At 34.7% G+C, this 14,037-nt stretch overlaps 1 protein-coding gene across 1 annotated transcript in view; it reads left to right on the top strand.

The window, feature by feature from the left end:
• The window catches only part of CNTLN (centlein), a 289,401-nt gene that overhangs the window by 134,825 nt on the left and 140,539 nt on the right, over positions 1-14,037 (top strand). The window contains exons 11-12 of the mRNA XM_063081076.1: positions 2,542-2,663; positions 4,013-4,132. Of these exons, the coding sequence (XP_062937146.1) occupies positions 2,542-2,663; positions 4,013-4,132 (242 nt within the window). The remainder of the gene's footprint in view (positions 1-2,541; positions 2,664-4,012; positions 4,133-14,037) is intronic.

Here is a 14,037-nt window from a genome sequence, read left to right on the forward strand (position 1 = left end):
GTCCCATTAATTCAACAGAGGATGATTGTGAAAAGTAATTGAGAAAATTTGGATGTGTCATTCTATTAATTTTCACTTCTTGATCAATCTTTGAGTTCTATTTACTCAGTTTCTAATCACTCTAACACAGAACTTTAATGATTCTCAAAATGCTAGGTTTATATGTAATCATTTTATTTATAAAGAAATTTATTGTAAAGTAAGAGTTTATGGGGAAGAACTTTGATTCAGTGAATAACTATTGAAAGCTATTGTAGAAGTCTTTAACATAAAACACTCATTTTAGTTTGTTTTTAAATTATGTTTTGACATGAATCTCTTCTAATATTATGTGTAAATTTTTTGTAATTTAATTATCAATAAATTTCTAATATAGCCTGTTAAAATTTCTAATAAATCTTTAGTTCTTAAGGGATACCAATAAACATAATTAATTTATGTTCATCTGTGAGTAGATATCGTTATTTATCAATCTTATATTTGGCTAAGTTATTCATTTATTTCACATACTTAAGATTAGAAAGCTTATTGTTCAGGGCTGGTCCCATGGCTCACTCGGGAGAGTGCAGCGTTGGGAGCGCCGAGGCCACGGGTTTGGATCCTATATAGGGATGGCCACTGTGCTCACTGGATGAGCATGGTGCAGACCGCACAGTGCCGAGGGTTGCAATCCCCTTACCGGTCAAAAAATAAAAAGGAAGAAAGCTTATTGTTCAAAGAGGAGAAATGATAGATTGTTTACCAAACTTAATAGGAAAAATTCAAGTTCAAGGCTAAATCATTCTTTATGTCTTAGAAGAGATATAAATAGCTTGTATTGGAAGGAGAAACTGAATTTACGTAGCTATGTCAAAGTACTATTTAGTAACTTTGAGCAGCAAGATTTGAACTTTTACCAACACTTAACATCTTGTATGTAATAGGCTCTTCATATATGGTTTTTTAGTTGAAATCAACAAAATTGAACTCAATATCCTGAATTTTTTAGTTTTACTTCATGTATAAAACTGTGATACTTTTCAGCAATTTTGCATAAACGGTGATTTGTATATCTTATAAAACACTTTAGGAAAGCATTTATTCTGAATACCCTGGTCATTCTCATGCTTTTTCATGAACCACTTCTGTTTCTATATGGCATATAGAATGTTGCTTGGTACACACAAGACTCAAATACTTCCTAAAACTAAGAAAATTATCCTACTAGAAGTATATTCAAAGTAGATGGCAAAATATCCATACTTCTGAGACAGATGGAATGGCAGTAAAATAATGCAAACCCTATAAAGTATTATCTCACTGTTTAGAGGAGAGGTAAATGGTCAAGAAAACAGTGAATCTGGCTTCTAAAAGATAAGGGCATCACTGTTAATAATTGGGAAGAGGAGAATGAAAGAAGCTAACTTTCGCTTTGTGTCTTTATAGGGCAGGCACAGTGCAAGGGGCTCTGCCAGTGTTAGCTTACTTAACTTAATCATCATAATTTAAATCTCTGTTTTCTATATTTTACTAGAAAAAAATTAAATTGAAATAGTATTCTGGAAATTATGCAGTTAACAGGAGAAAGCTCCAAGCATGGAATTCAGGTTTTTCTTACTGCCATATACCTACACTTCTCATGTCACTATTATGTTAGGGAGTACATGTTGCCCCCACCAAATAAGTATACAAATTCATTCACATAGAAATATGAATAAGAGCTTAAAATAATTTGAAATTCTTAGGGAATAATACTCAAGAAATTAATGTATTTCACGTTGAGAAATAGTTTATAAGTAATGCGAATACATCTTCTGAGGACTAAAAATTTGGCCTTTATAGGTTTGATTTATGGTTATATCTAAAAGTGAAAATTTATCTCATGTGCTGTACATTTAGAAGTAGTTTACTATGTAACTCTTTAAGCTACGTGTTGAGACAACAAATTGATGTTTGGACTGTCTATTTTATCACCACTTCAAACACACTAAGCCTAGTGTGTTCTCCCATTCCACTTCATAGTACAGCAGAAAAAGGTTAAACTAGGCTACTTCTAACATAGGTCCAGTCTTATTTTCTTTCTCCTGTAATCTTTGTGCTTTCTTACATATTAGTCATGAATTCATGGGCTAAAGAATTGGTCTTACTGTGAATAATGTTCTTATACTAGTCGTATTTACACTTTAACAAAATAGTCATGCTTTATGTATGGACAAGTCTTTGTCTTGAAAAAGAAAAAACGCTTAAACTTTAAGATAGGCTTATTAATATTTGTGTGTATATTAATTAACAACACAGAAAGGACTGAAACTAATTTGATAACAAAAATTTGAAATTATGTAAGCAGCTTTAAAAAAATTCAGTGAGTGGATTGAATTTATCAAGCTAACTTATTAAGTGACTTGAGGAATTCTTCCCTTTCTTCTGCTTAAGTATAATAAATTCATTCATGTTTACACACTGTTTTCTTTCAAGTTTTATATTTAGTTGGGTAACCTTTTGTTTGAAACATTATACTAATACTTTCTTCAAACTTGTATACTTGCTTTTTGTGCTCTACAGAGCCAAGAAAATGATGAGCTAAGAGATGCCCATGAAAAACGCAAGGAAAGGCTACAGATGTTACAGACCAACTACAGAGCAGTAAAAGAGCAATTAAAACAGTGGGAAGAAGGCAGTGGCATGTGAGTTACATAGCTCATAAAGGCATTTCCCTAAATATTAAATGGAATGGAGTAGCATTATATAGGTGTTTTAATGGCTTTTGTTTGGTTTTAAAGAAATTATTTGGTAGTCAAATTTTTATTGTGAATTTTTAAATGGAGAACATAACAAATGAAAACAGAAATATGTTAGCAGTAACCTTAGATTTTTCCTGTTATTTGCAGATATCATTAGCAGTAGGGAATTCTGAATTGTATACATTTTTAATATCAATGGAAGCTTATTAAAAGTATCTAATTTAAGGCAAAAATAGTTAATATCCATACGATTGAAAACCTGCTTTTAAATAAATAAAATGCTGGTGTTAAATGTTTATAACTCAAAAAAAAAAGTACTTGAGTTTTAATGGAAAGACAAGAGAAATATGAAATTCAAATATATAGTTAACCATCTTAAAACTATTTCAACCTAGTATGCAATTTGAAGATCTTTACTATCCATCAGTTTGTTCTCCAGCTTATCTGAATGAATTGGCGGTCTCAGTTCAATTGCTCTGAACAGGTGTTCAGATCTTGGTTAGTTGTAAGTGGCTCCCCTGTTAGCAGTATCAACAGAGGGCAAAGGACTGAATAAGTACAGAAAATCTACTACCCTCTCATCTTTTGAGATGGATCCTTTAGGGCAATGTTGATGATACACTTGGTCCATTCTGTAGAGAAATACTGTTTCTAAATTGGCCAGTACAGCACTTTTAGAAAATAAAAATGACGAGTTTGTTTTATGTACAGAAAATGAAAATATAAACGGCATTTAGCATCACTTTTAGATAATTGTCACATCTAATTTTTTCCTTTGATGAATAGAAAGTGTTTCACATCACTTGTCAGTGAGGCAGTGATAAAGCAATTTGTCCTAAATTTAGCTTCTGCTTACCTAACTTCAGTAATCACCAGAAGAGTGAAATCTACTTTCTGGATATAAATTAAATGGTAATAGCTAGTTTTAAGATAGGGTGTCTATACCACATTCAAATTGGTTGGCACCAAATTCTAGGTGAGTTGATTGCTTACCGTCTTTTTTTGGAGACCATTCCAATTCTACAGTATGTTTTTTACTTCTAGAATGAATGACTAAGAAAATCATGTTCTGCTTAAAAGTTTGCTTTTCATAGTCGCAGTTTAGCTTTAGGATATTATGATACAGGGTTTTAATTTCTACATGCTTAGGTTTTAGGAAATTCATCCAATAAGTAGTAAGCTTGAAACAGAAATTTAATCAATATATATTTTTAAATTTTAGGGAATGTATAAATTCATTTTATTGTGCTTTGAACATGTTAAGCAAAAAAACAACTTCATTTTTGAAATAGGACTGAAATGAGAAAAATAAAGAGAGCAGATCCCCAACAACTTTGTCAAGAAGATTCTGATGCTGTATGGAATGAACTGGCATATTTCAAAAGGGAGAACCAGGAGCTAACGATTCAAAAGTGAGTTGCTTTCTTAACAATATGGACTTAAAAAACATTTGGGAGAAATTTTTGGTGGCTTAAAGGCCATTGGAGAAATACCTTATAAAATCTGAAAATGAAATAATCCGGGTTTTTGCCAATAAAAGTAAAGAAAAGAAAGACTAGCTTTTAAAATATATGTATGTGTTATGCAATAAAAAGTTGCACATTTGCTAGCTCTAACAGAAACTGTATAATATGATCTAGGGATTGTGTTAATTAATGTGGCTCTCATCTGTTGGAGGTGTCGCTCTTCATTAGCCTGTATTTTAGACACTGCCGTGCTTCATTTTTGGAATGAGGTGGAGAGGGGATAACCTAGCCAGCCATCCTTGTTTGATCTCCTAGATACATACGCAATGCAGAATGCCTGAGCTCTCTTGGTTCCCTGCCCTGTCCTGCTAATCCCAGCTGAGCTCATTATGGTGTAGCCTTGCTGCTACTCTTGGAGCCAGAGCTGTCCAAGCTAATTACTAGTAGCAGCAGAACTGCCTGTTAAGGGTCTGGTGTGGATCTGCTAACATGGTCCTTGGTAGTGACCTGCAAAAGACACGAGGGAATTGCTTTCTTTCTTGCTGTGCACTGCCTGTCCTTTGGGCTTAATGCTGATCCTTCCACATAGGTCTTTTAGCTGCCCTAAGTATAAAACTTGATGAAGGATACTCATATTTTAGAAAACATACAGTTTGCTTGCTTGATCTTATAATTCACAGGCTATTATATTCAGCCTGGCAAGAAAAGAACGCTTCTTTTTTTTGAGACAAAAAGGAGTTAGACCAATGTAATTAGCCTCTTTTGCTGCTTAACTATTTCTTCATTTAGAGTTAATTTTTGACTCTCAGACCAAACAATTTTTTTAAAGCCTGAATGTCTTTTAGATTGCTAGATTTTAGCATCATGTGGCATAATGTAGTTAAATGTCACTGAATTTTCTTAGCTGTAAATCAGAAGATTGTTTTATATACTCTGTGATAACATGCAACTTTTGATTACAACCTTTTCCATGTTAAGACTAACTTTTGAGAAAACGACCACATTAGATTTAAATATATACTTTCATTTACCTCTTAAAGTGCAATATACTCTACAATGCTAAATATTTGATACTGCTAATGAAGTCTCTTATCTTGAAAATTATCTTAAAGGCTCACAGATTTGTCCCAGAAACATTTACTGATAATTTTAATAGCTTTATTGAAATAAAATTCACAAGCTATACAATTCATCCATATGAAGTGTATGTCATTAGCCATTAGTATATTCAGAGAGTTGTGCATTATGCATTATCACAATCAGTTTTAGAACGTTTTCATCACCCCACCCAAAGAAAAACCACACAACTTAGCTCTCACCCCCACAGTCCTCCCATCTACCCGACTAGTTCTGCCTGTTCTGGACATATCATGTAAGTGAGATCATGTAAGATGTGGTCCTTTGTGACCAGCTTCTTTCACTTAGCATAATGTTTTCAAGGTTCATCCATGTTGTAGCACGTATTATTACTTTCTCTGGTAATCTTTAATGATCTTTGTGTCTCTAAAAAGAAAAAAGTTAATTTTGGACAAAGTGAATTGGGTGAATCTACTTGAGAAAATTTAGGTTGAGGTTTAGGTATAAATGACACATTTGGGGTTTATTTTGTTCATTAATGAAATAGAATTAAAGAAAAAGTTATAAGGCCTTTTATAGAAAGTTACGGAACTCTAGAATCCTGTTCAGTTCACTCAGCAGTATTTGTATGTTACAAATAGCTCTTTGAATTAAGTACTGAGTCATTTTTAAAGTGTGGCATTTTTTTTTCTAAAATCTGTTTGAATTCATTAATATGGTAGCCATTTGTAAAATACTGATTTTCACATCAGTCATTAAAAGGCAATGAAATTTTTTTCATAAAGAACTGCCATAAGGAAGAATGAAATTGTCATTTACAGCAAAATGGATGAGCTTGGAGAAAATTATGTTGAGTGAAATAAACCAGGCCCAGAGGAAAAAATACTGCATGTCCTTACTCATAAGTGGGAGCTAAGAAAGAAAGAAGGAAGGAAAGAAAGACTACAGTTGCATGTTGGACTTGCAGAGGGAGAGATCATACCTAGGATTGTGGAGTGGGGTGAGGGAGGGAGGAGGGGGAAGCAGGTCGGGGATTAACTGGATGGGGGACAGAGGGAATAATCTCAATTTGTGGTAATGGGCCTGCTGATAGATAGTATTGATCTGATCATCACATCTTGGGCACAAGTGATGATGGTCATCTTTGTACCCCATGAATATGCATAACCAGTGGGGGAAAAAAAAAGGATGGTAAAGAATTGAATAAACTTTAAATCAGGTGGTAAAAGTGTTTTGGGGGAGGGTTGGGTTATTTTATGAAACAGTTTTTCAGTTAACAAATGCATTTGAGTTACTGTCATGTGACAGGCGAATGAAATGAGAACATCAGGCAAACTTTCTGGTCTCAGGAAGCTTACTTGGAAACATGTTCAGTATTAAACATTCTCAATGAAATGTGATGTTAAAAATAAAACTAACATCGAAAAGTATTATTATGAAACAATAAGACTTATAGTGAAACATCAATTTTTTATTCATTGAAGTTTATTTACTGATGAGGACAGAAATTTTTTGTTTTGTTTTGTTTTTTTAAATTTGTATACAGTACATTGACTTTTTTTTTTTTTTTTTTGTCTTTTTTTGTGACCAGTAAGGGGATTGCAACCCTTGGCTTGGTGTCGTCCGTACCGCGCTCAGCCAGTGAGCGCACCAGCCATCCTATATAGGATCTGAACCCGCGGCGGGAGCGCCACTGCACTCCCAAGCGCTGCACTCTCCCGAGTGCGCCACGGGGCCGGCCCTTGACCTTTTTAATGTATAGTTTTACGAGTTATAACACATGTACAGATTTGAGTAACTACAACCATAATCAGGATACAAAATGTTTCAATCATCTCAAAAAATTTCCTTGTCCTGCTCCTTCGCAGTCAAATCCTTCCACCATCTCTAACACCTAGCAACCACTGATTTGTTCTCCCTTCCTGTAGCTTTGCCATTTTCAGAATGTCATAAGTGTGGAATCATACAGGCTGTAACTTTTTGAGACTAGCTTCTTTCACTCAGCATAATGCCTTTGAGATTCATTCAGGTTGGTTTTTCCAGTTTGTTCCTTTCTATGGCTAAATGGTATTCTATTGTATGGATGTACCACAGTTTATGTATCTATCTGCTGAAAAACATTTGGATCTTTTCTAGTTTTTTGAAACTATGAATAGAGCTGCTATACACAGGTTTTTGTGTGAACATTTTATATTTTTTAAGTTTTTTTGGTAACTGTCCAATACAGGGATCTGAACCCTTGATCCTGATGGAGCATAGCTTTTGATTCTTTAAGGCAAATACCTAGGAGTTGCATTGCTGGGTCATATGTTTAGTGTATGTATAACTCTATAAGAAACCACCAAACTGTTTTCCAGAGTAGCTATACCAAGTTCTTTCCCATCACCAATTCATGAGAGTCCAGCTACTCCATATCCTTGTCAGCACTTGGTGGTATTTGTATTTTTTAAACTATTCCCATAGCTCTATGATCCATTTTGAGCTACTATTTAAAGTATGAGTTGTAGGTTAATTTTCGTTTTTTTGCAAATATATGTTCAGTTGTATCAATATCATTTTTGAGAAGGCTGTCATTTCTCTAATGAACTGCCTTTGTAACTATCAAATATCAATTATTTATATTTCTGTGGGTCTATTTTAGGACTCTTTATTTTATTCCATTAATCTGTATTCCTAAGCTTTCATGAAGACTACAGCATCTTGATTACTATAGCTTTCTAATAGATATTAAACTCAGTTATTCTTCTCTTTCAATATTGTTTTGGCTTTTTTAGTCCTTTTGCCTTTCCATATAAGTTTTAGCAACAAAAAATAGGTAAAAAATAGCTATAGGAATTCATCCTATAATCCTAAAAATCACGTGAGAATTTTGATCAGACTTGTATTAAATTTATAGATCAGTTTGGAGAAAGTTAACATATTAACTATGTTGAGTCTACTATTCTATGAATCCAGTATGTTTCTTATGAAGATTTTCTTTCTTTTTTTTATTAATGTTTTGTAGTTTTGGCTTACAGATTCTGTATGTCAAATACCTTTGTTAGATTTTTGCCAGAGTATTTAATTTTTTGGAAATATTGTAAATGGTATTGTAATTTTTAATTTTTTTGTACATTACTAGTGAGTAGAAATGTTATATTTTTGCATGCTGACATTTGATCTTGCATTGCTGATATGTTTGTTAGAGCTCTGTCTGCCATGTTATTATTTCCTCTGTTTCCTTCTTCCTTCCTTCTTATAGATTACTTGAACTTTTTTTAGAATTCCATTTTTATTTATCTATACGTTTTGAAGTATATTTCTTTGGATAGTTTTTTGAGTGCACTAGGTATTCCATTATACATACATAACTTATTACAGTCTACTGGTATCAACATTTTACCACTTTAAGTGGAATGTAGAAACCTTACTTCCGTTTATGTCCCTTTCCCTTTTCCCCTTTATAATATAATTATCTTAATATTTTCTCCAGTTACATTGAGAACCTCATCATACAATGTGATAATTTTTGCTTCAGCTGTCAAACATAATTTTTAAACCACAAAACATAGAAAGTCTATTATATTTACCCACAAATTATATTTTTATATATTATTTATTTATTTAAATATATTTATATATTATATTATTTATGGGCAAATATAATAGAGGTGTTTTTATCCTTCCCACTATTATTTCTTCATTTCTAACCCTCCAAGGTTTTTCTTATATTGTTTTCTTTGAGTTTGAATAACTTTAGACGTTCTTTTAGGGTAGGTGGCTGGCAACAAATTCTGTTCTCCTTTAACTAAAATGTCTTGATTTTACCTTCATTATGGAAGGATATTTTCACTGGACATAGAATTCTAGAATTAATTTGTGCTACTTCTGGCCTCCATGGTTTCTTATAAAGAATGCACTGCTTGAATCATTGTTCCTCTATAGGTAATAACAACAGGAGTACTTTTATTCAGCAACAGTCATCAACACAGAAGACAGACTTCTGTGACCAAATGTATGGGGATTTCTCTCTACCAACAAGTGAGGAATTCTGCAGCAGACATCAGCTGGGTGTCCCCAAATTCAAATCTACTCTGACAGTATCTATCTGGAGATCGTGTCAGGTCCCACAAATTAATCGCCCAATCCCCAAGACTACTTCCATCTTCAGATGCCAGTTTCAAGCCCAGGCCTCTGGAACTTCTGACTGACTAGCTATAATTTGGGGTTCTCACAACCCCCTCCTTGGGTTTGATGAGTTTGCTAGAGCGACTCACAGAACTTAGGGAAACACTTACATTTACTGGTTTATTGTGAAGGATATTACAGAGGGTACAGATGAAGACATGCACAGGGTGAGGCATGGAGGAAGGGGTGCAGAGCTTCATGCCCTCCCCTGGTGCACGTGGAGGAACCTGCTTGCATCCACCTATCCGGAAGCTCCCCAAACTCTGTGCTCTTGGGTTGTTATGTAAGCTTCAGTACATAGGCATAAGTGAAGCATGGACAACAATGTAGAAATGTAATTGGACAAAAAGGATATGCTCTAACACTAACAGCCTGAGTGAGGAAACCCAGCAAGGCCTGTCTGTTCAGATTCTTCTTGGCCTCTCTGTGCAGCATTCCTCCCTCCCAGGTATGGGGCAGGACTCCTTTTGAAATGAGAAGAAGGTAGGTGTACAATCAGAAAATATAGGTCACAGGATTTCTTTATGGCCAGCTCCAAGATGGAAAGGTAGGGTATGATTAGAACAAGCCAGAAACTGTGGACAAAAACCAAAATATAAGTATAATATCACAGGATGAATTATTCTCTCTACCAGCTTTTGATTGTTTTTTCTTCACTTTTCAGAAGTTTGATAATAACGTATCTTGCATGGATTTCTTTGCATTATTCCTATTTGGGGTTCTCTTAGCTTCTTCAATCTCTAGGTTTGTGCCTTTTGCCAAATTTGGGAAATGCTTTTTTGAGCCCTTCACTCTTTTTCTTCTTTTTTTTAGGACTTCTAATGGCATGAATGTTAGAACTTTTATTATTGTCCTACAGGTACCTGAGGCTCTGTTTATTTTATTTTTCAGCCTGTTTTGTCTCTGTTATTCAGTTTGGGTAATTTCTATTATTGTGTCTTCAGGTTTACTGATGTTCTCCTCTCCCATCTGTCATCTCTGCTAATGAACCCATGTAGGGAGTTTTTTATTTTGGTTATTGTAATTTTTAGTTCTAAAATTTTTTAAAAAATTTTTCTTTATATTACCTATTTATTTGCTGAGAGTAAGTTGTCTTAACAGTGTTTGTAATTGTTCATTGGAGCATTTTAATCATGGCTTCTTTAAAATCCTTGTCAAGTAATTTTGACATATACATTTTATCTTGGTGGTAGCATCCCTTGATTATAATTTCTCCTTCAAGTTGAGATTTTCCTATTTCTTGGTATGATGAGTGTTTTTTTTATTGTCTCCTGGACGTTTGGAATATTATACTTTAAGGCTCTGGATCTTCTTTAAATCTTTTATTTTAACAGGGCTCTGATGACATTATGCATGAGGGAGAGGGCTAGTCACCTCCTTACTGCTGGGAAGGGGTAGGAGTCTTACCTCCTAACTTGACCTCTGCTGATACTGCATTGAGACGGGTGTGAAGGAGTTACTGCTTGGTGTGGGTGGAAGACCAGGCTTCTTACTCTTTCACTGAAACATAGAGTATGGGTGTTTTTTGTTGTTTTGTTTTCCTCAAAGTTGTGTGTGGCTGGAGAGAGGCAGATGTGGTCAGCAAGATTTCTCTCCTGCATGTCCATCCTTTCCTGGTTCTTGGCTAGAAAGGACAGGCTTTCCTTGAGGCCTTTTTTGTTTGTGTTCATTGGCACTGCTGCATATGTTTTTTTCTAGCACCTAGTTTGGGATATTTGGGAGGAATGAAGAAAACTCATGGTACTCATCCCTCTGAGTTATTCCTCTAGTGCTGCTCCTCTCTTCCTGAGAAATAATTATCTTTCTTCTTTTTCCTGCCTTTCAGAGTCTTATGTTTGTTTTAGGTATTATTTTCAGAGTTTTTATATTTAATTAGCAGGAGGAATAGAGATAAGTACATTTACTCTTTCTTTTGGGAGCCAGAAGTTTCAGCCTTCTCTTCTATGGCCAGGCAGTCTTATTCTTGTGTCATACATGAACATCTAGTTTAATATTAAGCCTAAACTATTTACAGAATGAGATTTACTCCTATTTCTGCAGGAGTATCTTTTAAATTCAAGGCTACAATGCACAAAAGAAGATGTACTATTAATATTACTTTTCAACCAAATTTAAACAGTACTTTCAAATTCAACCTTAAAAGTTGAGTTAACTTTTCGAGACATTAATAAAACATTGTGTTGGCAAATCTACTTCAGTTTACAAAATATAGTATGAAGAAATGATGCTATCACTGACCGACAGTATAGTGTTTCTACCACTGAGCATGTTCAGAAGTATTTGTTACAGCTGTAGTATAGGAATCTAAGGACTTGAAATTTGCATGGAATATAGGTCCTATAATATCTCACTTAGATTCATAAAATACATCTACTTATTATCACCATATTTTAACAAAAAGATGAAGAATTTAACAATCTCTGAAGTGGTAAATTGGCTGGTTTCTTTGGTGTTTAACAAACATTCTTTTATTCACTTATTCAGTATTTAAACAATATAATTTAGATGCAGGCGCTAAACTATGGGCTGAATATATAGTGATGTATTGAAGAGTAATGGTTTCAAACTCTAAGGAGGTTTAGACACCTGCCATGTGCTAGTAAGGTAAAATCACCTTCTTTTTGAAAAAAATTTTTTTATTTTTTAATATATCAATATACAATGTAGTTGATTTTCATGTCCCTTTACCAATTCCTCCTTTCCCCCTCCCCCCGCCATCATCATATTTTTACCTGTTAAATTGTTTGAGTTCCTTGTATATTCTGAATATTAATCCCCTGTCAGATCTGAAATAACCTATTGAATGCTAGATAGTAAGAGGCAAGGAAAGCTTTCAGAAATGCCAGTGGGCTCCCTTAGCTTTCTTGCTCAGCTGAGGATGTTACCAATGCTAAGTTTGACTTAAGAACCAACAAAGTCCAATATATGTTAACATTCCCCCAAATGAAAGCATTATCATAAACATATTTGTGTATATTCTTTCTGCATAGTGATAAAACTGTGAAAGGGGCTCAAGTGCAGCAGTAAATTAAGCTTTTCTAATCCAGCAAATCATACATTACATATTGTCAACCACAGCTGCATGTCCTTGTTAGGAATCCTAGGTGTGCTGACATTCACTGTATGTTTTCTGTGTCCTTGGCTAAATAAATCAGGAACTTACAGTGGTTCGGTAATTTTGGCCTTTTTGTACTGATCCACAGCCTATATAAAATGCTGCACCTGGGAACTCTGCTAGGCACAGGTAAACAAAGAGAAATAGTATGTATCCTGTTTATAAGGATCTCAAAGCTTACAGGGAAGACAAGCAAAAGTATGATAAGAAACAAAATAATAAGAGAAATAGTAGTGACCTAAAGCAGGGAAAGTTATATTCTGCTTGTGAGTAGGAAAAGAATTGTAGCAAAGTTTCAAGATAAATTTTGACCCGTGAGCTGAATAGTATACACTAAGATCTAAAGGGCTATCAGTGACTGCAGTGGGATCCAATCTGCTACGGTAATGAGTTTGGGGTTCCTTCAGTATATAAAGTGGAATATGGGTGTTATGTAATCATAATTATTTTAGGGTAATAACTGGTACAATGTAGAATATGTAAAGACTAGTATCTAGAACTATTTAAGACTATAAATAGTCTTATACTAGTCATAGACTAGTGTAAGATGATACTTTAAATCTATCATGAAGATCTGAATTATGTCATGATAGTCACCCAGATTCTAGCTGTCGTGGTGTAGAGCTAGGGCTAGGGCTCACAGACCTCTCGAGCCCATTGCACAGACTGGGTCACAAACCCTCCACACGCAGGTCTACGAGCTAGGTAATAGGAAAAGGTCCTGGGAGCCGTGGGCAAAAAATTAATAGGTTTTATACAGAGGTAGGAGCAGTCATCCTAGTGGCTTCTCAGAGCGTTCTGAGAAGAATCGTGTATCAGAGCTGTTAGTCCGTAGGTCCATAACCTAGGACACCTGGGCGCCTATACGCAATTACATTAAGTAGTAACCAAGGAACACCTGAGGATATTTACAGCAAATGCGTGGCAAGATTCTGAACATCTGAGTGCCCTGACCATTTTCCTATATTTTCCCCACATGTGGCAACAAAGAGGAGCATGAATAAAAACAAAAACCAGTAAATTTGTTGTTCATTATACCAGGCCTATTCTGATATAATGATTTGTTTAAGTAAATAAAAGCATAGTGCCTCTAATTTTAGTGAATTCAAGAATATGTGCGGGGAATAAAAAATGAGAACTGTGAATTATAAATGTATTAGCTCATGCTAATAACAAAATGCCATAGATTGGGTGACTTAAACAACAGACATTTAATTTCTCAGTTATGGAGGCTAGGAAGTTCAAGATCAGGGTTTCCGTGGATTAGGTGCCTGATGAGAGCCCTCTTTCTGGCTTGCAGATGGCCATCTTCTCTCTGTATCATCACATGTTGGAGAGAGAGCTCTCTTTTTCTTCTTAAAAAGTCACTAATCCCACCATGAGGGTGCTATCTAACCCTAATTCCTCTCAAAGGCCCCATTTCCAAATACTGTCACATTAGGAGTTAGGGCTTCAACATATGAATTTGAGGGGGACACAGTTCAGTTCATAG

The sequence above is a fragment of the Cynocephalus volans genome, chromosome 16 (assembly GCF_027409185.1).
Source record: "Cynocephalus volans isolate mCynVol1 chromosome 16, mCynVol1.pri, whole genome shotgun sequence".
In the NCBI taxonomy this organism is placed as follows: domain Eukaryota; kingdom Metazoa; phylum Chordata; class Mammalia; order Dermoptera; family Cynocephalidae; genus Cynocephalus; species Cynocephalus volans.